Source organism: Castor canadensis, chromosome X (genome assembly GCF_047511655.1).
Source record: "Castor canadensis chromosome X, mCasCan1.hap1v2, whole genome shotgun sequence".
Classification (NCBI taxonomy): domain Eukaryota; kingdom Metazoa; phylum Chordata; class Mammalia; order Rodentia; family Castoridae; genus Castor; species Castor canadensis.
In genome coordinates, this window is record NC_133405.1 from 84,868,518 (window position 1) to 84,893,123 (window position 24,606).

The 24,606-nt window shown below is 41.6% G+C and overlaps 1 protein-coding gene across 1 annotated transcript in view; it reads right to left on the bottom strand.

The window, feature by feature from the left end:
• Nucleotides 1–522: 522 nt before the first annotated feature.
• The window catches only part of LOC109675617 (androgen receptor), a 166,890-nt gene continuing 142,806 nt past the window's right edge, over nt 523–24,606 (bottom strand). The window contains exons 4-8 of the mRNA XM_074064294.1: nt 18,570–18,857; nt 12,869–13,013; nt 8,935–9,065; nt 7,935–8,092; nt 523–7,197 (exon numbers count right to left, since the gene is read on the bottom strand). Coding sequence (XP_073920395.1) covers nt 7,042–7,197; nt 7,935–8,092; nt 8,935–9,065; nt 12,869–13,013; nt 18,570–18,857 — 878 coding nt within the window. The 3' untranslated portion in view covers nt 523–7,041. The remainder of the gene's footprint in view (nt 7,198–7,934; nt 8,093–8,934; nt 9,066–12,868; nt 13,014–18,569; nt 18,858–24,606) is intronic.

A 24,606-nucleotide genomic window follows, 5' to 3' on the forward strand; every position in this document is an offset into this window, starting at 1 on the left:
CTGGGCTTTGTGTAGCTTCCTTCTAGTTGACAAACATGGGCTTCTTTTTTTATGACAGGTTGTGATAGGCTGCCAGTGTCCATCTGTGCTTTCTAGCCCAGATCCTTTGTTATTTTGGTGGTCTCAGGTCAACCTATGCTAAGGCCAACACAGGGCAAATTTATAACCTCTGTTCTAAGATTTTAAAAAAATATATGAAAATCAAAGTAGCATAAAAGGCCACTGGGCATGATACCAATTCTTGACTTCAGTAAAGACAGCTAATAAAAAGAGCTAATTAAAAGAACTCTGATGACATTCATCTGAAATTTTAGATTGTTTTATGTTTTAACAAATTAACAACAGTGATAAGAAGACATTAGCAGCTTTTCTCAGGTCTCTGTGTTAACAATAACTTGAGCCTGCAGGCACAACAGGGGCTGTGGCCAAGTTTTAGCTGGCAGACCAGTAAGCCAATATTTTACACAATGGATGACATTTCTGAAACCAGACGCAGAGACAAACCAAGAGTCACACATGTAGTCCAACAAACAAGTTTCTGCCATTTTTAATTGTATTTAGAGCAACAAAAGATTTCAAGATTACAAAAAGAGAACAGAACACTAGCGCTTGGGGCTGGTCCTGCTGCCCAGTAGTGGCCAAGTGCTGCTGTGAAAACTGAAGCCCCATCAAAAGAAGTTTCAAGCAAAATTAATTGTTTCTTTTAATAAAATTTTGAATAATGCCTTCTCTCTTTTTTCTCTCAATATCCAAAATTCTTATCTCTGGTTACATAGTCTGCTCCCTTCTGCTGCCAAATTAATCTCAAGGACAGCACAAGAATGTCATACCTGAGGCACTCCCTAATCAATGTCCAGTCTGGGGGAAAGCAGAAAGGTGTCATGAGGTGATGTGGGGGCTCCTTTTTTCCCCTTTGGGTCATCCTAGTGGTGGCTGCTCTCAGCACCCACATGGATTAGGGAATAGGCTAACCCCATAGGCAATTCACTGCAGGACAGTTAGCACCAAGGGCTACGGTTATGAGAGACTGCAAGCCTGGCCCACCTGTTATGGAGAGTACAATGAGGCGGTAGCCAAGGAGGGCACCATCAGAGAAGCAGCAACACTGTAGAATTGTCTCTACTTTGGAGTATGTATATGTGTGTGTTCCCATCCTTGGGGAACAATGGAATCTGCAGCTATATAACAATCTTGCTGAGCACCTTACGTGGTAACTGTTTTAGGCCCCATTCCATAGCTTCTCATTTAACTCCATAAAAGGTTAAGAGACAAGTAGAGCAAGAAAAGGAACCAGAACCCTTGTTATAATGAATTGAGATTAGAATGAATCCTTTTTTTTTTGGCAGTACTGGTGCTTGAACTCACAGCCTCATGCTTCCTAGGCATGTGCTCTAGGCAGGCACTCTACCACTTGAGTCATTCCACCAGTCATGAAATGGGATTAGAAACCAATCAGTAGGTATTATCTACTTTCTGGTAAAATTAAATGGAATCAAATTAAAGCTGAGTCAAGGCTCTAAAACTTCACCTGCTAAATTCAAATATCGATTACTCTTTTGAGGGGGCAGGAAAATTCCAAGTAATTTGTTAGTTTAGCTGAAATGTCTGAAGAAAGTGGCAAATGTTGATTTTTCTGCCTTCACCTAGAATGGTTAAGGGTTGGGAGGCTCTGGGCAACAGACCCCAGTGTCAAACTCTTAATTGAAGAAAAACACCACTACCTATGTGTAGAGGTGGATCTGTACCTACAGAGATACAACTTCTAGTACACTGACAAAGTTTTAATAGAGAAAAACACATTTTCAATTATCAAAATCTTTACAGAACATATCTAAAACCAGAATTAAAGCACACAGACACCCAGTAGCAAGAGCACCTCAATCGCAGGGGAGAGAATTGGTGTGAAAGATGGAGCACTTGCTCCGGGTTCCCAAGTGCAGGCAACTGCCCTTCTATAAGAATGGTGAAGACCAAGGAATACCCTTCCTTCTCCCAGTGGCTCAGGTCCCATGAGGGGGTTCCCGGCCAATCATTTGGATGGGCATTTGGCCCCAAGTCTGGGTCTTCCCTATGGTAAATCCCAGATAGTTCCAATGATTCTTCACCACCCTTTCCACATTCATCTGTCTTAGGCTAGTAAAGTGCAATACATCATGTATCTTAACCTTTCCCCCCTCTGCCCCTTTGTAAAGTCTATGCATCAGGACCAACAGAGGCAGAGATCTCTTAGTTATCTAATCAATCCAGGTGTCTTGTTCATTCTGAGAGAGTTTCCAAAGTGTAACTGCAGCCTCTCTCATAAGTACATGGCATCAGATATAACCTGGAACCAAATACAAAGGTGCAGAGAAAGGTAAAGCTATCAGAACACATTACATCTCTATATATAATTCAAAATTGAAACATGGATACAAATACTCATTTACAGTATATTTCAACCTTCTGCCTTAAACTGCAGAGAACTTTTTGTGCTGTCCAAACTGGGCAGAAATGAGGGTTTCTGCCTGCTGTCCTTCTAGTGCAAAATCTAGTCTTTTAAATGCTCCCCTTCTCATCAAGGGCTTCACATTTTCAGATAAGCTAACGTGGGCACTAACAAACACGGTGGCCAAGACCAGCTCCATTTCCAACCATGCAATGATGGAGCTTCAAGAATTTGCTCAGCAACTATGAGAGAAAAGCAAAGCTAGTTCTGCTTATAAAATCACGTAGTGAAGGACCCTATAATCCCATTTTTCCAAATTATCTTCAACTCTTCTAAATATGTAAATTGTGAGGGGAAACAGCCCCCACTGCAAAACTCTTATAAGTCAGTCACCAGCAAAATCCTTTAGTCTGTCTTTGGATAGTTTACCAAATTGGCACTAATACTTGTCCCCTCCCTGCCTTTAAAAATTTTTGTGTCTTAGCAGATACAATGTAATCTTTGGTTACATAATATGATGCTTTCATATTATGCCTTAAAAAACTGCTTTCAAAATTTTCAACGATATCAGTGGAGAGAACAGTTCTGCCTATAAAGGCAGTAGGGGTAGAAACTTTCTTTTCAAAGAAATTTCACAATCGAAATGGTTTCTCTTAACTTTAAGTTTGGGATTTTATCTGGTGCTTTAGCATTCCTATTTCTCAAAATCCCCTACAGTGGGTCAAGCATGAAGACTAGGCCCTTGGCCCAGTGCCCGCTCACCTGGGCAACTGGCACAGGATAATCAGTAGATAGCCTCTTGTTTAATCAGGGCTATGCTGGGGTCATGCAGGGATAGTTACTAGGCTGTCTGGAGACAGTCTCCTGAAATGCAGTGCTGGCATAGGGCTGGCAACAGGCAGAGGGGTGTGGCTTGGGCCTTTGTGCCCTGCCAACTATCAAGGTCGAGAAGGGGGCAAGGCCACATCTGTGCTGTGCCTAATGAAACAAACACTTAGAAGCTACTTGAAGCTCAAAGTCAGGTCATTTGTGTAGTGTCAGTATCATGTGGATGGTGGACATATTTTCTTTTAAAGTACAAGTTGAATACATCTTGTTATATATGTCTATGTGTATTTAGAAGTAGAGTATGGACAGACAGGGACTCGAGCATCAGCACAATATTTTTCAACCTGGACAATTAACCTCAGCAACTACCCAAAGGACAGTGTGAAGCTCTTTTTTTTTCTTTTTTTCTTTTTTTTTAAGTGCCAGTGAACATACATAAAAATATACATATTACTGATTTTTTGTTTTTCAAAGATATATGACAGAATCCTTCAAAAAATCCCTTTCTCAAAGTAATTTAAAAAAATAATGAACTTTCCAAGAACAACAATATTGCCTGTGGCATAGAAAATCTATGGAACAAAGAATCCAACCCCCATGTCAGCTCCGACCCAGTGAGCTGCTCAGTGAATGAGGCTGAAACTGCCATACGACTCTTTCCTTGGACCATAGAGTTTGTGACCTTGGCAGCTGTCTGCTGCCCAGCATAGATGGGGCCTTCTCCACGGGGCTCTTTTTTCTCTTTCTCACTCTCCATCCCCACTAAACTTCTTTGGAGATGATCATCTTGACTTGTCCCATGAGTGATCTTCATCTTCTAGCTCCCCAGGTGAGTGGGTCTGGGTAGCCAGTCCTTCACAGGTGAGCAGTGTACCAACCATATCAGCTCTGTAGAGCAGAGTGCTCACAAAATGAGACTTCTGTTATTCACACTGGCTGGAACATCAATGGCCACAAGAAAAAAAATCCTCCTATTTTTATCTGTGGGAGAAAGAAGCCAAGCTGAAACTCCCTTCGTTTACCCAAACCCCAGTGCAGAAACACTAGGTGTAAAGCCTTGTTTAGGCTCTTTTTCCCTAGTTTTGCCATTTGGAAATTTGGAGTAACCCACTTGCTGTTGTTTTTAATTGCACTGCTGTTTCACTGATTTTTGGCTTTTGCAAATGAAAAAACACATACATTCATAAAGACAAGAGTCACAATTGGGAAATCCATAAAGATAAAAATTTGATAAAGAAATGAAAAGGAGAATCTCTAATATTTACAAAGAAGCATTAGAATGATATAATCGAATCTGTGTACCACAAAAGATGAAAATCACTTCAAAACAGATGTAAAGAAACTATTAAAATGTAACCAACTTTAACTGAAAAGAGTGATGGATTTTTTTTTCTGTTGAAGACAGTTAAAAGTGATCCTGTATATAAGCCAGATGGTGTCATTACACAGAAAACCAGAATCTGTCTGTCCTACCCCAGAAAGAGAATCCGTCAGAGTGTTTTTGTCCAGCAGGCTTGGATTGGCATATCACCCATCTGAGATTCTCCCTCCCTTGTTATTTAAAGAGCTGTTTTGCAAGTTTGTTTAGCTATTAATATCAACACAGAAATCAGGGAAGGAAACTCATGTGGATCATATCACGTCACTCAGGAACTATCTTCTCAACAAACTGAGTTTACCAACTGAAAAGGGCAGCTTGGTGACTGGCCCTTGATTTCTTGAGTTCAACAGATAAAGAACTTAGTGAGGAGGCAGTGGCCAAGATGTGAGAGTAGGTGGACATCCCCCCTGAACTCAGGGTTGGGGAACAAAGTCCACGGAAAAGAGGTGTGCCAAAGGACTATAAGAAACCTGTGACCCAGGGGCATGCCCTGAGTTAATGGGTGGCAGCCTACTGCAGCCACACCAGTCAGACCTTTCCAAAAGAGGCTGTATTGAAATTCTCAGTGGTTCTGCACTCCCCTGACTGAGAGGGAGCAACAACTGTGGGAGATCTGAGTGAGTATGCACAATGTCAGCCCAGAATCAGCAACAGAGGATGATGAGTGCCCTGGTGCTCATCTGGCTTTAGGCTTTGCCTCTGAAGACTTCAGTAGTGAGAGTCTCCTCTTAGGGCCTTTTCTCTTCTTCTCATGATTTCTGCAGGTGGATACGCTGGGTGGCAAGGAGAGTATTTCAGTGTTTCTGCTTCTAGTGCCTTCATTCTTCCCACCCTGGTTACTGAGTATCTTTTTCACCTTGATCTGAGTAGCCCCTTTAGCTGCTTTGAAGGAAGAAAGTGGGCATTTCTCCACTTGGTGGGAGGGTATCATCTCTGGGGGACAAGGGCAAGACGCCTAGTTTGTCCAATCCCTTTGATGCCTTCTTTCCAGTTTTTGTAAGGGCTCCAGCGATCTGACTGTTGGTGAGAAACATTGAATAAGATGTCTTTCAGACTGTGGGCATCTAGAGATACATGTCAGGATTGCTGGCCTGCTAACCTTCATGGAAGTGTGTGTGTGTGTGTAGTTTAGCAGAATCTATGAATGTGTTCAAAGAAGTGAACAAGATTTCCCATCATGGCTAAAATGCATTGTTGTGAGGTTCAGGCCCACCAAACAGAGGAGGGAAGATGGAGGGAGCTTGTGGCTGCATGGAGTCTGCAGGTCTTTTAAAGGTGGAGGAAAAGGTGCTGGAAGTGAGGGGTCAACTATTCAGTGCCCTAAGCAGGAGAATAGCCAAACCATCACTTCCTTTTCCTCTGACTCCAGCTACAAGCTCCTCCTTGGCTGACACATGGAAAAGCAGACCTAGATCTGAATGGAGCCTTCTAAAAGGTCAGATTTCTCCTTTCGTTCTTCTCACTGATCTGACTCTTCAGTAGGAGTGGCCAAGTTTTGGCTAAAGAGAATATTTAGCTCAAAGTTCTTAGAAAAGCTATTGAAAGTCAATTTGAGAGTAGAGGCAAAGGCTGAACGACTAAAGGGTTTGAAGGGGGTGGCGTTCACATGCACACAAGTTGTCAAAAAAGAAGCACATTTTAGTACAATGAATTGCACTGCAGTTGAGCAGTCTTGCCCTCAGGCACCAAGGCTGTGGGCAGGTACAGGTAATCTGTCTCCCCTACTTGTCCTCTATTCTGTTTACCCCATTCCCAATAAGCTCTGGGGTCATCCTGCCTTCTAATGGCAATAGCCATTGGCAAAAATTAGTCTCCCAGGAAGGGAGGGGATGACTAAAAACAGTGACTACTCATGGACCTGCAATTTTCACTTTCTTCTAGTCACTGTTGGCTTCTTTGGGGATTTCTATTTGTTTGTTTGTTTGTTTCCTTATTGAGGAAACAAGCCCAGCAAGCTTTTTTGCCTTTTCTTTTTTTTTTTTTTTGGTGTTTGTTTTTTACCCCAGATACTTTTAGCTCTCTAGACTTCCCGTGGCATAAGTTAAGTAAACGTTTGTGTGGCTGGCACACAGTGCAGTGCTGTAAACAAGCACAACTTGACACTGGGCCACATAAGGCTCATCATCATCAAAGAAATACTACACCATCAAAACACAGATAGGAGTCACAACAGGGAGAAGAATCTGAAGGTGCCATGGGAGGGTAAAATAGAGAGGGAGGAAGAAAAATAGAGGAGGAAAAGAGAAAAAAGCCCATCAAATAGAACTCAGGAATATGTTCTTGACAGACTGTACATCAATAGAGGAAATTCCCCAAGGCACTGCAGAGAAGTAGTGCAGTTAGAACAAGCAGAAGACATCTGAAAAGGAGTGTGGGATGGGCTAGGGAAATGAGAGCATCCAAAGCTTCACTGTGTGTGGAAATAGATGGGCTTGACTTTTCCAGAAAGGATCTTGGGCACTTGCACAGAGATGATCTCTGCCATCATTTCTGGAAAGTCCACGCTAACCATATGGGACTTGATTAGCAGGTCAAAGGTGAACTGATGCAGCTCTCTTGCAATCTGCAGGAGACAAATAAGAGAGAGAAGAAACACAGTTGACAAAGAGTTGCCTTCTGCTGGACTCTCCCCCCGCCCTCTGATTTCCAATCTTTTTAACATATTGTCCCCTTGTCTGTCCTTGTTCCTGCTCCATGAGGTTGTGTGTTCAAGTGCATGTGTGTATGAAAGAGAGAAAAATAATCTCCAGGGAGTTACTGGGCTTGCAAGAGATCTCTTACACCATTGAAAGTTCTTTAACTCAGGACTGGGTACTCCTCCCTCCCCGGTATACAATTTCTCTCTCAGCCTTTCTCTCTGTCTCTCTCTCTGTCTCTGTCTCTGTCTCTGTCTCTCTCTCTCTCTCCCTCCCTTCTTCTCTCTCTTTCTTTCCCATTCTCTTTCTCTCTCCTTCCTCCTCTCTCCTCTACATACACATACAGAGGCAAACTCACATGCACACAACTCCAGCAAAAATATCCAGGTCTGTTTTGTCTGCCTGGAGAATTCATCTGCTTTAAGCTTCATCCCTGAGTCCTAACTTTTCTGCTCTCAACTCCTCTACTCCTTTCACAACATCGAACTGGGACATTGTGACCTGTGTTCCTTTCTTCTCTGTTGCATTTTCTTCCTGAACCATACTCAAAGCCAAATGCAAATGGAAGCACCTCCTAAGTGGTGCTCAATCCTAGAGGAGACTATTATCCCTTGGTTCTATCAGGCTGCTATCCTTGATAAAGCACCCTCCATCATTTGCTTACAGGCTGCACAGAATCCAGGAGCTTGGTGAGCTGGTAGAAGCGCCTTGAGCAGGATGTGGGATTTTTTCTTTTGCATGCAATGATACGATCAAGTTCCTTGATGTAGTTCATTCGAAGTTCATCAAAGAATTTTTGATTTTTCAGCCCGTCCACTGGAACTGATGTGGGATGAAGACAGAATGGGGAAGGGAAGCATGCCCACGAAGAAGCATTAGACAAAGCACCAAATTTTCTAACCACAAACTTGACCCCCACACCCACAGGTTGGGAACCATCTACTTGGCTTTCTGTCAAATTGAAGTTTGTATTCCTGGGGCCTTCAGTCTGCCAGGGAGACATCAGGGAAAAGGACAGTAGCTCCCAAATAAATAAAACTTATTGAATTTTTCCTTTTTCTAGTCTTCTAATGAATCCATTTCTCAGGACCCAAGGTTTTATATTATTCACCTTCCAGCTGTGATTTGGACAATTAAAACACATGGCTTTGAACATCAAATTTTAGCTTCTTTGTCCCTCACAGAAACACACTCTGACAGTACTCTGCCTAGAGAAGACATTATAGAAAGCTTCCATAGTTGCCAAGCAACTCAGTCTGAGTTGCTTACACAGACCGCCTATCATTTGCAGAAGAGGAAATACCTTCCAGGAGGCAATCCCTTCCTGCTCTACTGCTCTGCATGGAATACAATGTGGTTTGTGCCTATTTCTAAAGAGGAAGCTATGGAAAAATTCTGAAGCCTGCTACAACCAACCAAAAAAGTGTAGTCCCAAAGAGAGACGGGGCATGTGAGGACCTGATGGAGACTGGATGCAACCAAAGAAATTGATGTCTAGCCATAAAATTGATCTTTGTTAGGAGAAAGAATGCTAAGCGAGAGTAGAGGAGGAAGAGGAAAGAGAAAAGGAGACTGTCCAGGATCTGGTTTCTCCCCAATAACGTTTTAATAGAAAAAGTGGCCCCCTCAGAGCTTCTGTGCTCCCAGTGACCCCACACACTTACTAATGCTGAAGAGTAGCAGTGCTTTCATGCACAGGAATTCCTGGGGAGTGATTTGGAGCCATCCAAACTCTTGAGAGAGGTGCCTCATTCGGACACATTGGCTATACATCCGGGACTTATGCATGCGGTATCTAGGGAGAAGACATACAGAGGAAGAAGAGTAATGGGGAGGCAAGTTTCCAACAAGCTCAGAGCAAATGTTTCTCATTCCCCCCACCCACCCCCAACCAGGTTCTCCAAGAAATGCTTGCTATTTCTCCTGTTGATGCTTCAGTGACAAGAAACAAAGTTGTTCTTTCTTTTTTTCTTCCAAACTCCTGATATCCTGATAACTACTCATCTTTCCTGGCAAGGATATGGGTTAGCACATGGAATTTCCAGCTCTACATGCCCCTTCTGTTTCCTGAGACAGAGACAGGAAAGCATAACCAAATGAATACAATGGGGCAGGCACATGGTCTCTCTGACTACAGGTCTAGTATCCCAGCTACAGCCAGAGCCACAGCCTGGCTTCCAGGCAGCCTCACTTGGGAAGATTTGTGGGAGAAAGAACCCAGCAATCAGCTCTTGACATAAGGACACCAGGACTTGCAGTGACCACAGGTGTTTATCCTGTCAACACCCCTGCCTGCCATTTCCCATGATAGAAATTTAATCATTTCTTTAAAATCTCCTAGCGATAGCGATTCAAAATGGTCCTTTCAAAATGAGTCCCAGTGCTTTTAAATCTGCCAGAGAATGTTTCTGAATGTCTAATTTAAATGTCCTGTGCTGAAGGAGAGCCCACTCCCTCATAGACTGCCTGTGCCTTGCCAGTTTGGGAGCTATAAACACATGTGAGCTGCTTTTTTTCACAGTCACTTGTGAGCATATTATCATGTTATCACCTATAAAGTATAAGTAAAAGTGACCAAGGCTTGGACAGCTTTGGGAAGGGGCAACCTCTCTGTTCCATGACTGGCCATGACATTCTTCTAAGAGAAAACAAATCTTCCAAATAAATAGGCCTTCTGTTTTTTAGTACTTCAGAAATCAAGTGTGTGTGTGTGTGTGTGTGTGTGTGTAAGACAATAACTGATTGTGTAGCATGTGAAGAAAAGAAAGGAATTTGACACCCACTGAAGTGGTCAGGACAAAGATCTCCCAGAAGCAGATGGAGCCTAAAGTCTGTGGTTTGATATTTTGGTTCCTAAGCCACTAGCCTGGTCCACAGGCTAAACTGGGCTAGCATGTCCTGGGTGGAAGCTCAGCAACCTATTTCAGAGAGACTGTGGCTGCCCTGTAAAAAGAGAGAAGGGGGAAGATGGTGTAGTTATTCAACTCAGGCTGAATTCCACCTGGAAAGGGGAAGTGTTTTGATAGTATCACAAGTCAGTTGACCAGAACAGTGCTGCTCTAAGCGCTTTCATCCTTGAGAATTATTTTTGGAAGTACAAGGATTTGAACTCAGGGCCTTGTGCTGGCTCGACAGGTGCTCTACTACTTGAACCACACCCTCAGCCCTTTTAGTTATTTTTTAGATAGGGTCTCGTGCTTTTGTGCAGGGCCAGACTCAGACCATGAGCTTCTTATCTTTGCCCCCTTGGTATCTCAGATTACAGTCATGTAACACCACACCTGACTTGTTCTTTGAGATAGATTTTCTCTAACTTTTTTGTCCAGTCTGGCCTTAAACTGCAATGCTCCTTTGTCTGTCTTCTAAGTACCTGGGATTACAGGCATAAGCCACTGTGCCCAGCTTCCTAGAGAATTTTTGAGTAAGATTTGCTGCCCCTGGAGCCCAGCCACACTCTGGTTTTCACTGTACTTGCACATCTCTGTTGGCAACAACACTCCAGTAGTCTTTCTATCATTGAAATCAAGGTCCAAGAAACCACAGAGGATTCTTAGAGTATTGCTGCAGACCCCTGAGATGGAGAAGGTAAGAAATGGAGAGGAGAGAAGGTGAAAAGGTAAGAGAAGGAATTTTGAGGAGAAGGGAACAAGAAGTGGGAGAAAGGGCAAAAAGAATCAGGAAAGAGTTAAAGGAAGAACAGCAGAGGGTAGAAAAGAAGGTGCAGGAATGGAATTCAGAGGAGAGCAGAGGTAAGTAGGAATAAAAATTAGTGGATAAGAGGGGAAATGAAGATTGGAAAACACTAAGCACAGTTCCTGGCCCATGGTAAATGTTCAACAAATGACATGTAGGAAGGTGCTATTGTGATATTTTTGCCACTCTACGGTTGAGACTTGAGACTGAGAGAAGTTCATTTTCCCAAGATCACACAGTTTGGATTCAAGCCCATTATTGTCCCACCATGTGCTTTCCACAATGAGGAAAGGAAGGAAAACTGTACTGATGATAGGGTTTGGTATCAGAACAGCACATGAGTTAGCCCAGCTTGCACAAATCCTAATCTCTTTCTCTTTCTGCCTCAGTCCCCCCCATTAGTACCTTGAGTAGGCTGGCAGCAATTAGTGGCTCTCGACTGGAGAGTACTATCTTCCCAGTGGGTGGTAGAAATGTGGGGGGAACAGTTTGGGCTGTCAGAGTGACTGGAATCTTATTTAGTATGTAGTGGGCAGGTACCAGGGATGCTAAACATGTTCGAATATGCAGAATGTCTTGCACAATAAATTTTTTTCCTCCCAAAATGTCAACAGTATCCATGTTGAGAAACAGTGGTCCAAATGTTTCTATGGACTTCCAAAGCTCTAATATAGTGGATTCTACAAGAAGAAGGGAGCCTGTTGCTTCAGAAGCTTTGGGACTTCAGGGTGTTTAGACCTCTGACTACGGGAAACCCCATGACACTTTTTGATGAGATGGATGGACTGAGCCAGAAAGCTTAAGTTAAGTGCCACATGCTTACTTGGGGACAGAGAAAGAAATGAGGACTGAGAAAAGTACCAATTTTCATTGTGCAAAACTTCAAAGGTCTCGTGCTTTGGGAAAGGTGTAGCGGGTGCTGAGAGACTTGATTGAATCATTCAAGTGCAGGTGGGGTTTGGGGGCGGTAGAGGAACACTTAGGGAACTTTTCAAGGTCTGCCCCGGAAGGTGGCATTGTAGGTAACTCTTTGAAAGGTTTGGAAACCACAAGGAAATACTTGCCAAAATCCCATTGGCTATTCTTAGCTTCTGGCTAGCAGGGCTGGCAGGGTTGAGAGAGGGCAACTGGGGATACTTATTCCCCCTTACATGGCACTGCTGGACTGTAAGGAACCACTGGCCTGTAGATTTTATTTGATAGCTCTTCTGGGTTAAAGGCTGAAGGAGATAGAAGCTCAAGTTTTTGTCCTGACCAAAAGCATTCTCTGTGGTGAAACTAGCTCAAGGTTCTTGGGAAGATTATTCTGGTCCACTCCCCTCACAATGCCACTGAGAAACCCCAGATAGCTGACATAGAGAGGACTATCACTATTAGGAAAAGAGGGGATCAGAAAAGAAGGATTTCTTTCTTTTCTGTTTGTTTGTTTCTTGCTTACCATGGGTCACACACTCCACATCCATCAGTTTCCATTTAAGGAAGTTCTGTTGTTCTTAACAAATGAGGAAACTGAAAGTTTAGGGAAATCAAAGGTCTTGTCCAATGATTATGAAATAAGAAATGTATAACTGAGCTTTTAGTGTAGAAAAATGGAATTACAAAATCGGGTCCTTGGCCAAATTCATGAAGGATAAATACAGCTGGTGTCAGGGCAGGTATGAATTAACCGTGTGTAGGAATAGGGATCAAGGTCACTTTATTTTGCTGCACCCGATCTCCACATCCATAAAAAATACAGGATGATCTATAAAAAGGAAACATAAGATTACCAATGGGACTCAAAGAGATAGAATTTTGAAAGTACCTAGCATAATCCTTGCACAAAGCATTTGCTCAGCAAATGGTGACCGACAATAGCCCTTAGTAGTAGCAAAGGGATCGATAGTGGGCTCCATGAGCACTTACTCATTGAAAACCAGATCAGGAGCAAAGTAGAGCATCCTGGAGTTGACGTTGGTGAAGGACCGCCAGCCCATGGCAAATACCATGAGTCCCATCCAGGAGTACTGAATGACTGCCATCTGGTCGTCCACGTGCAAGTTGCGGAAGCCTGGAGAAGAAGAGGCAGAAGGCATGGTCAGCCCAGGCATTGATGGACTGAGTTCTGTAGGGGCCTCTGCTGAGCTGAAAGTCTCTGGCACCTTGAACAGCCACCAAGACCATCAGTGGTGGCTGCTGAGGGAGGGGTGGGAGAAACAGAACAAATTATATGGTGGACTAATAGTCCTTGCTCTCCTTACTTCACTGAGTTGTTCAAATGAGATCATGAGAGAGACAAAAAGGGCAATGCCATTTGCAAGAGAGCAAGAATCTAACATTTATTGATTATACTGAATGGACTCTTATAAGCCTTTTACTTAAATTGCCTCATTTATTCTTCACAGTGAATAAAATAGGTACTCTTATTATCCCCATTCTGTGAATCTTTAAAAGTGCGTCATGGGAAGGTCAAGTACTATGTCCAAGATCATATGGCTAGTAACTGGCTGACCAAATTCCAAAGTGATGGAGTCCGACTCCAAAGCCCATGCTCTTGATTACTACACCTTTGGAAAGATGCAGTGTATTACCATTTCTCCTACACAGACAGAGCTTCTCCTTTTACAAAGTTCTCTTCTAGCTATAATCTGATTTGACCCTGCTAACAACCCTGGGACGGGGATATTATTACATGTTAGCAAATGGGGGGTGCCTTGACAGCCACTGCCTTCTCTCCACTACCTCCAGGCTCCTTCTTTTTTCTCTGACCCTCTTTCTGCCCCACACTTCATCTCCATTCTTTCCTACTCAATAGGTATTCTGGCCCTGCTAGTTTCCTACCTTTCTGCCATGCCCACCTTACTGTTCTCATACACAAACAGGTCTTGCATTACCTGCCTCCCTACACTAATTTCTTGCCACTTTCCTTCTGATAATTTAGGTCCCAGCCATTCTGAAAAAACTTATAATTTGCTGAACACTTCAAGCTTTTCAAAGTTTCTGGGAAAGCTCTGCTATCTCTGCACAGGCAGTTGCCTTTATCTAGGATGCATTCCTCTTCCTCAGGCTTTCCATCTGATAAACACCTCCTCATCTTTCAAGTATTAATTCAAAGACCACCTCCTCTGTGAAGCTTTTCCAACTCATCCAAGCAGAAGGTTTAATGATTCTTTTACTTTCTCACTGCGCTATGTGTAGCCGTAGCCAAGTGTAGAGCTCATTTCACAGCACTGGGATTTACACACACATCTGTCTCCCCCACAAGACTTGGAGCTTCTTGAAGACAGGGGCCATATCTTCTTATTCATCTTTGCCTCCCTACTACTGCCAGGTATTTGACTGAGCACTTAAGAAATATTAATTAAATAAATGGGCTAAGGACCCTTAATGTTTTTCCATTTTGCAAAATAACTTCCCTTAAGTTCAGAAAACAGAACCTCACAGCTGCTACCTCTGCAAGAACACATAGGTAGGCCACATTCTGATGGAGGTTTCTAAACATTGGATGCTTAAAGTTATAAAAGTATCACCTCAGAACTCATCCCTACCAGTACCCTATTTCTCTTCCATCCAGCAAATTCAGAATTATCTAAAATTTTATCTTGCTATACTTCATTAAGAATGCTTCTTTGAATTTAGACCAAGTTGTTCACTTCCCTGTTGATCACCTCATTTAACCCTCATAATAACACCAGAGGGTATGTAACATGACACTTATTTTTATCAACATGGAATCTGAGGATTAGAGCAGTTAACTGACTTGTCCAATGTCATATAGTTGACATGGGTTGAACTGAATCTGACATTCAGGTGTTTTGACCGTCTGTTCCAGTGCTTTTGTCACTCCACTGTTGAAGGTAACAGCTCAGGAGCCAGAAAGTCACCAGCTTTCTTTAGCCATAGGCTCAGGTGCAAAGTCTTCACTATCCAATGTTCTACTTGGTTGGTCCTTGCCTACCCATACACTCCCATTTCCTTTTGCTCTTAGGTCTCAAGTTTCCTATTCATCAATGACTCTAGAATCCCTATAGTACTGTCCTTGGCCCTGTGCCACTGACCTTCACTGTATTGATATGCTAAGAGACTGGCTGGAGCCTCAGAACCCAGAGTATTTCCTGCCTGGAGCCTTCCTATAGCATAAGATGCCTGGGACTTATCTTTCCCAGTAGGAGACAAGAATCAGGGTCCAAGTGGGTAATAATATACAAGGATCACATGGGAAAGAGGCCTAGGAATTTGAACCCTGAACCTTTGTGCTGGGAGGCAGTTGGCAGCAAAAAAAAAAAAAAAAAAAACAAACAAACAACAAAAAAACCAAAAGCCTTGGCTAGTAAGCCTTGATCGTCTAGTGGAGCATGTGAATGTATATGGAGGGAAGAGGATTAAACTGTACATATAGATGCTTCCCCAAACCCTGAGAAACCAGAGAACTAACAAACAGGTGAAAAAGGGAAAGCTTAGTTTGGCTGTAATACTAATTAACAGACAGAGCTGCTTAGCAATCCAACCTAACAGCTGAAAACATCAGTAATGTAGAGGGCTCATTGCCCTTCAGGGCTAATCTGATTATACCTAACTATTCTCTAGTTCCCGGCTTTGGAAGTAGCTTTCTCTAATAGCATAGTTAGCAAAGGATGACAAATTTCCTCAGGCATACCTATTTGTCACTGTGTTAGGCTATTCTAGAGAAATAGAGGAGAGACATTCTCAGGTTTTGAAACACACCAAACAGGCTAGGGAGTAGAGGTACTTTCTTTGTTTTTTCATTACAATCTGCTGTGGAAACATGTAGTCCCCTATCTAGTCAGGGACGGTCCCATATCTAGTTGGGGACAACAGGCTTAAAGCAAGGCCAATTTGGAAATCTTTGCTGCTCTAGTGCACTGGCCAACCAAGAAGGCAGTTCAACCTTGGGGTCTATACATGAGTTATAGGCAAGGCTGGTGTTAGCTTACATTAAACTTGTGAAAATGGTGGTTTAGCACTCCAGTCTCATGATAAAAAACTACCATTCATGGAGCAACTACTATGTGTTGCTCTCTATGGTGCTCTACTATGGTACTCTCTGTTTTGATGACAGTTTTCAAAGTTAAATTATTCTACCATCTCTACAAATGAGGAAAGAGAAGCTCAAGGAAGACATGTGATTTGATTTGCTCAGGATAATACAACCAAGTCAGTTATATCTGATTCTAAATATGCTATGTACATATGATCTAATCACCTGTCCCAATTTATGGTTATGATTTATTAATGTAGTAGGGGCCAGATAGCCCCTACTAGGCAATTTCCAGGTAATTTCACCACCATAGAAAACTTACAACAAAATTTATCTGACTAGGTTTTCAGCACAGTGCCTTGTAAAGAACAGGAACTCAAATCTGTTGAATGAGAAAATTATTTGAACGAATTGGTGCTTATTGACAATATGAATAACAGTTCTTATGAATGTAGTAATCAGCCTTCTTCTGAAGCTATTCTTTTAAATGACTCAGAGTCAGAGATCATTTACTCTGGGGCAAGCTACATGGTGAATTGATTTTGGCCTTGTTAATGTAAGGAAAGGGCTTCCTATCCTGAGGGGTGGGCCAAGGAAAGCCAATGATTTCCAGTCATACAAATTCTGCCATGGTGATATGCATTAGGTTATTGTCAAGACCACCAAATTAGAAATTAGCGTCTGAGTTCAAGCTCTGGTTCCCTTTATTAAGTGGCCAAGAGATCAAGTTAATATATTTGAGCTGTGGCATGGGAAATGGAAATAATAGAAATTGGAAATATGATTTGTAGGACTGTCTTGAGGATCATATATTTGAAAAGGTCCTCAACCTATAAAGTGAGTCATGTTAATTATTTGAAAACTGCTTGGGAAGATTAAACTTTGAATCTCTATTGAGCATATGATTTTGAGACATCCAGCTAAAGAAGTGATAAGAATTAAAGCAGCTTTTTCTTTCTTTCTTTTTTTTCCTCCCTGTGTGAACTTTCAGTTTTGGCACAGTGCACATCCAGCCAGAGTCCTTGGGCCTCCTTCCCAGTGATCTTTATTGGCTAGTCAACCTCAGCTTCCCAAGCTGGAAAAGTGGTAAGGACTGTCTAGCGGCTGCCACAGGGCCTTGTGAGTTAGAAATACAAAATAGGGGCATAACGGCTGACATGCAATGTCTTCAAAAGTAGCAAGCCCATCATATGACCCAAGTGTCTTTCAATGAGGCTTTGGACAGTCACTGTAAATCCCCTCAGAGGTACAGAACTGTAGGGGCACAACAGATTTTAGGTAGAGTGGAAGGAGGAGAGGATTTGGAATCAGGAGAAGACCTAGGCTCAAGTTCTGGCTCTGCTACTTTCTGGCTGTGTAACTGTGAGTCAATCACACTTTTTCTAAAAAATTCATTGTCTTTGCAAAATAGGGGAACACATGACTACTTCATAGGATTCTTATGAGAATCAAAATAGGTAATACATAGGAAACTGTTTTTTTCACTATACATTTCCATCTGAGTAGCAATTATTATTAGAAGGCAGGTTAATCTCTCATTCCAGGGGAAGAGATTTGGTTGTTGATTTTTCAAAACAATCTTTGAATTATATAATGTCAGGATTAGGCGAACCTTTAAAAAACATATGCTTCACTGGTTTTCAAGCTGTGTTCCCTAGAACCACATGATTTAGCAAGAGAGACCTGAGACTTACCTGGGGTAGCAAGGGAAGAGGCTGAGTTGGTGATGACTGGGCAAAAGATTCTGGCTTTACATCAACCACTATCACTTGTATCTCTGTGCAGTGCTTTTGAGAAATAAAGCATTTGGCTGCTAAAGGAAAGTCTGTGACTCTTTGGATAGAGGATCACTAAGGCTTCTGTAAGCTGTCATATTTTAATAATCAGATCAAATGTGTTTAAACAACAGATAGTCTAGGAAGGAAGTGAGTTCCCCATCACTGGATTTATCCAAATAGAAGTTAGACAATCACTTGGTAATTCTTACATTATCACCTAACTTTTGCTCCCACTATGATTTATTCTGAAGATAGTTTAAAGAGCACTAATGGTTCCTTAAAGTAAAAATTTAAAACTAACAGTTTAGTACAAACCACCATTTATACATACAGATGTAGAAACAGAGCCAAAGGGGAAAGGAATCACACAATGTGTTACCAGCAGAGATAAGACTAGAACCCAAATGTTCTGACTCATAGTCACATGTTCTTTCTACCATACTATATTATTAGAGTTCCTGAGGTATAGCTCCTGAAGGTGACACCGAAGACAGAACGCCAGTCAGGCTTAAGGTTATCTTTGGGATGAGACTATGTAGAAGAACATCCTAAGGCATATGTAGGTATAGCTATACGATTAGTGATTATGAGAAAATTTGCTGACTATATCTGTGAGTTGAATGAGAAAGTATGACTGCTTTGCATCAGTGTGTGTCATATGGGACACTCATGCTGATTTTTCTTTGCTTTCTGAGTTCTCAAATCTTTTAGTGTTTAAGGTGAGGATTATACTAATTCTTTCCCTATAGGGCTGTAGTGAGAACTGCGCTAGTTAATGAGTAGCTGATCCACAAGAGCATGCACTAAATATGATCTCCCTTATCCATGCCCTCATTTTCCTTTTCCTTACCAGGCAAGGCCTTGGCCCACTTGACTACATGTACAAGCTGTCTCTCGCCCAGTTCATTGAGACTAGACAGCAAGGCTGCAAAGGAGTCGGGCTGGTTGTTGTCATGTCCAGCACACACCACGCCTGGCTCAATGGCTTCCAGGACATTCAGAAATATGGGTTGGCACTCATATCCTTCAATGTGTGACACTGTCATCTTCTGGGATGGGTCCTCAGTAGGGCTGCTGGCACTGGAAGTCTCTCCTTCCTCCTGTAGTTTTAGATTGCCAAGTTTCTTCAGTTTACGGGCTATTGGGAAGGAAGAGAAACTTGAATTTATCAGCTGCCAAAAACACACAGCAGAGTTATCCTGTTAAGAAAACTGCCTAGGCTAAGAAAATAAAGATGTTCATCCTCCTTGGTCACACACTTTAAACTCCTTAAGGACAAGTGTTCATTCAACACCAGTTGAACAAATGATTCATCATCCCAAATCCCTGCTAAGCCCAAGCTTTCATATCTTGCTTTCTCCCCTGGTCCTCATGCCAGACTAACCTTGCATACCCTTGGATTAGGCTCTGCCTGAATGTAGCCTTCAGAATTTATACCTGGGACATTCAATTAATTCATTTATGAAAACATTCATAAGTCATTCATTCATTCAACAGGCTGTTTAAACCTAGTAAGTGTGTTTTTTTATTATGCATGTTTCCATCATTTGTTTGTAATATATTTTTTCACAAAATGATTTTTATAACCTTATATCAGTTGTACAGGGGAGTTTCATTGTGACATTTAAATATGTATTTACAATGTACCTTAATTAGACTTACCACCTCCATTATTCTTAGAACAATTCAACAGGTTTCATTATTCAATTTTCATACATGTATACAAAGTACATCCACCATATTCATCCTCCCTCACCCTCTCTGTTTACCTTCCCTCCTTTCGCTGGTATCCACTCCTGGACAGGACCATTCAACACACTTTTGTTAGATCTTTTTTATGGATGACAAAAAGGACATAGATGCTGCCCTTGTCTGTTGGGAATAAATAAATGCCCACAAACAATTCTAGAAAATGTCAGGTTGGTAAATATCAAAAAAGGGGGGAGGGGCAATAATTTCTCTGAATGGGTGGAGTTAGGAAATTCTTTACATCAAAAGGTGGAATTTGCCCTAGAGCTTGAAGACTGATGAGGATATCACTAGGTATAAATGAAGTCACTGAGTATTTGGGAAAAAAACTAGAGATCAATGTGGCTGGAGTATATATGGCATATTTGGGGAGACTAGCTATTTACAAAGTTTAAAAGAAAGATGGAGCCTGATTTTAAAAGGGCTTGTATATCATATTACAAACTTCAGGCTTTATCTTATAGGTGACAGGCAAATATTGAGTATTGTAAATCAAGAGAGTGATGCAAATGTGTCTATGTCTAGTTTGTCTAGTAGACTGCTAAAGAAAAAGATCAGAAAGGCAGATCTGTTGAAGACAGACTAGACTTATTCTTTGGGTGCCTAGAGGGTACCAAAAAGTACAGTGACTTGGAGAACTTGGAATTTAGTACCTCTCTACACACATTTTGATGGTTAAAGCTCTATGAAGATGGAATGCTTTTCATGCACTCAGGTTACTGTAGATGATCAGAGACTAGATGCACAACAGTTGAGAATTAAGTGTGAGATGAGAATGAGGTTTTAAAAATGGCCTTGAATGTCCTTTTTTAAAATTTCTTTTATTCATATTTGCATACAATGTTTGGGTCATTTCTCTCCCCTTCTCCCCGCCCTCTCCCTTTCCTGCCGCCCCTTCCATCTCCCCCCTATCCCCTAATGTCCTTTATATCCTCAGACTACCAAATTTTATCATCCCACTTTTGGTACAATGAATAAGAGTTTTCTGGTATTCTATTTCCCAATGAACACTATGAAGAGTCTCAGATGTTGAAGAATTATACTCATAGTTGGGAGAAGTTGAAGAGCTACAATCCGTAATATTATCAAAGAAATGACAGAATGTCTCTGCCTATAACCATCTGTCTATTAAATGGGATGTATGCAAGAAGGCAACATTAGAAAGGATGGTGGAAATAACATTATTTAAAACAACCACAATAATCCAAAACTCAAACATTAAGCACCATCTTCCCAAAATGCTCTTTTCTCTCTCTCTCTCTTTCTTCCTCTCTCATACACACACACACACACACACACACACACACACACACACACACACACACACAATTTAAAGGTCCTTAGGCATCCCAATGTTTATTTTCCCTAGCATTTGCATTGACATAAGTATAAATAATTGAAGATGTCATAACTCTGAGGTCTAGTATAGGTAGATGCATTAAGGGCATACCATAAACCACTTTTTCTCTAATTCTTTTAAAATAATAATAATAATAAGATATAAAAGAGGCATAAAACAAAGAGTTGATCTCTCAATTTAAGTGGATAAATTCATCTAAACATACTGCTCATCTGTTTCTGGCTCTTGTTGAAAAAGATGCATGTCTGGAACTCACTTTAAGCTCTAGTTAGAAATATAAGCTCCACATTTCAAACTCCAATCATAGTGTCACTCAGAAAACCAATGCAATAATGATTCACATTTTTGCATCAATAACTAGGGTAGGGAAGGGGAAAGTGGTGAGATTGGTGGTGCAAGAGGAGTACAGAGAAGAATTGAGGGTGAAATAACAAGAAAGTCTAGAAAATAACTGAGTGCAAGATAACCTTGCTCAACAATCATCTCTGCAGGGATTGGATAGTCAGTAATAATGAAATATGCGTACCCACTACCATCTCCCACCTCCCACCAAGGAAATAGGGTGAAAAGCAAGGTGTGGGCCAAGCCACATCGTCTCCCAGTGCTAGAGGTCTGGGTCCCACAATAACTTGTCACCTGATGTCACATTAATAATATTGGGTTCTTGTACACAGCTCCACAGAATAGTGATGCCTATAGGATCTGGTCTCCTGGTGCCGTTCTTAAAAGCAAGACCTCACTCTCCTCATCACTGGTACTTTCTGGCTATGACTTAAGAAGCTGCCAGATACTCTGTGTCATGAACTGGAATGAATGCATTACTGCCTTCCCACTCCTAAAAGGCATTCATACAATACATAAAAATTATTCTGAAACTTGTGTATCCTACTCTTAGCTTTCACTTTTGGGCTTCTGACAGTAGTCTAAAATTTCAAGTCAAAGATGGGGAAGCTGAAGCCAGAAAGGGTGAGGTAACCTAGTGGCAGAGCTGGGATTAGAACCAGAGATCTTATTTCTAATTTAAAATTCTCAATTTAATTTTAAATTGGTTCTCTCTTTAACTAAGTCATTCCTGCTCTAATTCAGTACAAGACTCTCTTGTGCTCCTTTCTAGACCTGCACTGTCTAATGTATAGTAGCCAATAGTCATGTGTGGGTGGGTATTTACTTTTAAATTAATTAAAATGAAAGAAAATGTAAAATATAATCCCCTGGTCTCACTGGACATTTTGATAGTGTTCAAAAGACACATGTAACCAGTGGCTGCTAAATTGGAGAGCACAGTTATAGACATTTCCATCATCTTAAAAAGTTATATTAAATAGTGCTATAGGTATAGACTGCTCTTTGTGACCACTATTTCATTTGCCATACCATACTAAAGCTATTGATAAAGAAGAAGAGAATCCAAATGAATGATATACAGATGAATCAATTGGCTTTTTCAAAAACTGAAGGGACACACAGAGCAACTGGTTGTCTGGCGTGAGATATGATCTGTCACCTCAACTCTTCCACCAATGACCTAGATCTCAGTGAGGTGATGACTTGTGGACATAAGCAAATTCATTACAAGAAAGATCAATATGTGCAGAGACTGTGGGGAGAATCCATCAAGATGAAATAATTCCCCTTATCTTGCATAATGCCAATGAGAACTTGGCTGGCATTTTTACCTCCTCTCCTAGACCCTATAAAGCATTGGCTTGAGGAAGAGAGGCCATATTTTCACTTTCTCCAGGACCCTGGTAATGTGCTGTCCCTATGGCCACAGTGGCCCAAGCTGCATCAGGTGTTCTGGCCTCTCTGCCTAAAGAGGGTGACTGTACTGAACATAATTGAAATCAGATTCCATTCATTTTGCCAGGGAATCCACTGTTTTCTCCATGTGGCAGAGGCCAGCATGTTGCTAGATGACTTGGAATGCTGGACAATGAGACTTGCTAGTCTCAGCTGTTACTCAATGCCCAAGGCCTTGTTTTCTTCCAGGAAGGCTGCTTCCACTCCCCTACCTTTCCCTGCACCTGAGCCCCAGAATCGAACCTAACTCTTCCATGTGAGTTACAGGCCAGTCAGCCACTGTGTCAAGGCCGGGGCTCATTAGCTTACTTAAACTGAGGGATTAAACTAGAAAACAGGGGCAGTAAAAGGAGATCAAACTAATGGTGTGTGAGCTGCTCTGTCTTTTAGTCTTAGGTCAGAGCAGTGACAAGAAGGGACCTGTAAAGGTACTTAATCTGCTCTTTTTGGGCCCGATACAGCTGGATCCTATGGGGAGCTCATTTTTCAGCCTTGGGGCACTAGAATCTGGGGAGAGGCATCAGTACAGCACCAGAGAAAGTTTTTCATGTTGTATTTCTGAGGAAGAGCAGAGGTGATTGATCTGTAACTCCTCTAGGTCCTGTGACCTTTATGGACTGTCCCAATCTCACTCCTTCCTACCTTAAGATATATCCCTTCTCACATATGAGTAAGGAAGAGGTTTAGGTGAAGTGAAAAGTTTTCCAAGTCTTAGAAAGTTCTGATGTCTCTGCTTAAGATCAAGGCTGCCTTTCCTCCCTATATCTCATCATGGAATTTGGAATGTAAAAGAATCCCCTTCGGTGGGAGACTTGCTTCTAAGATGGCCCTCAAGACCTTTAAGCCTTTGAGAGTATATACACTTCCTTCCAGTTATGCAGTCAGGCAGTAATCTAGATTTGTTGTGAAAGGACTGGGCATATATATATATATATTTAAGGTCCCAATTCAGTTACATTTTGATGTTGATTATCCTTGATGGGCCTCACCTAATCAGAAGAGCTCTTTACTGGCCTCTTACTGGGAAGACCTTCATCAAGTGAGGAGATTTCAATACAGGGAAGATTTCCTGTTGCTGGCTTTAAAGGTGTTGAGGTCCACATAGAAAGGAAAGAGGATATCCTCCAGGAGCTGAAAGTGGCCCTTGGCTGATAATCAGAAAGGACACAGGAATGGAAACCTTAGTCCTGCAACTACAAAGACCTGAATCATGTCATAATCATACAAGCTTGGCAGAGGACCATGAGCTAGAATGCAGCCTGGTCAATGTCTTGATGTCATCCTTGTGAGACCCTGGATTGAGAACTCAGTTGTGCTGTGCTAGGCTTCTGACTTACAGACTTGTGAGTTGATGCATGGATATTGTTTGAAGCTGCTAAATTTGTAGTAATATGTTATGCAGTAATATGAAATGAGTATACTTCCTTAAAGAAGGTGGTATAGGGCAAAAAAGTAAGCATTAGAGTCAGACAATCTTAGGTTCAAATCCTGGCTCTGCCAATTACTAGCAATTACTATTGCCAATTACTATTCTTTGGTTAGCTTCTCTGAAATTCAGTTCTCATTTATAAAAAGAGGGTTCTGCCTCCTATGTCTTAAGCCATTTATGAGGACTAAATCAAAGAATGCTGGGCACAAAATGGTTTCTTCACTCTCCATCTGTTTCTGAAGAGTACAGAGTGAATGGTTTGTAGGCATCCTAACTCAGCATGCGGAAAGGGAGAAAGCAGGAGTGACTGAGGAACAGATATAGCAGGGGAGGTAAAGATAACACATTATGAAATGAACAATAGTGGAGTGTTTTTTAAGTGCATGACGGCCTATAAAACTAAATTGTGATTTAAAATGCAATTTTATTTTATTTTATATATGTTTTATTACAGTATATTAAATTGTACATAGTAAAGACTTTCATCATGACAATTACATGTAACTTTAAATGCTAAGTAAGCATAAAGGTATGCTTGGTGAGAAGCTG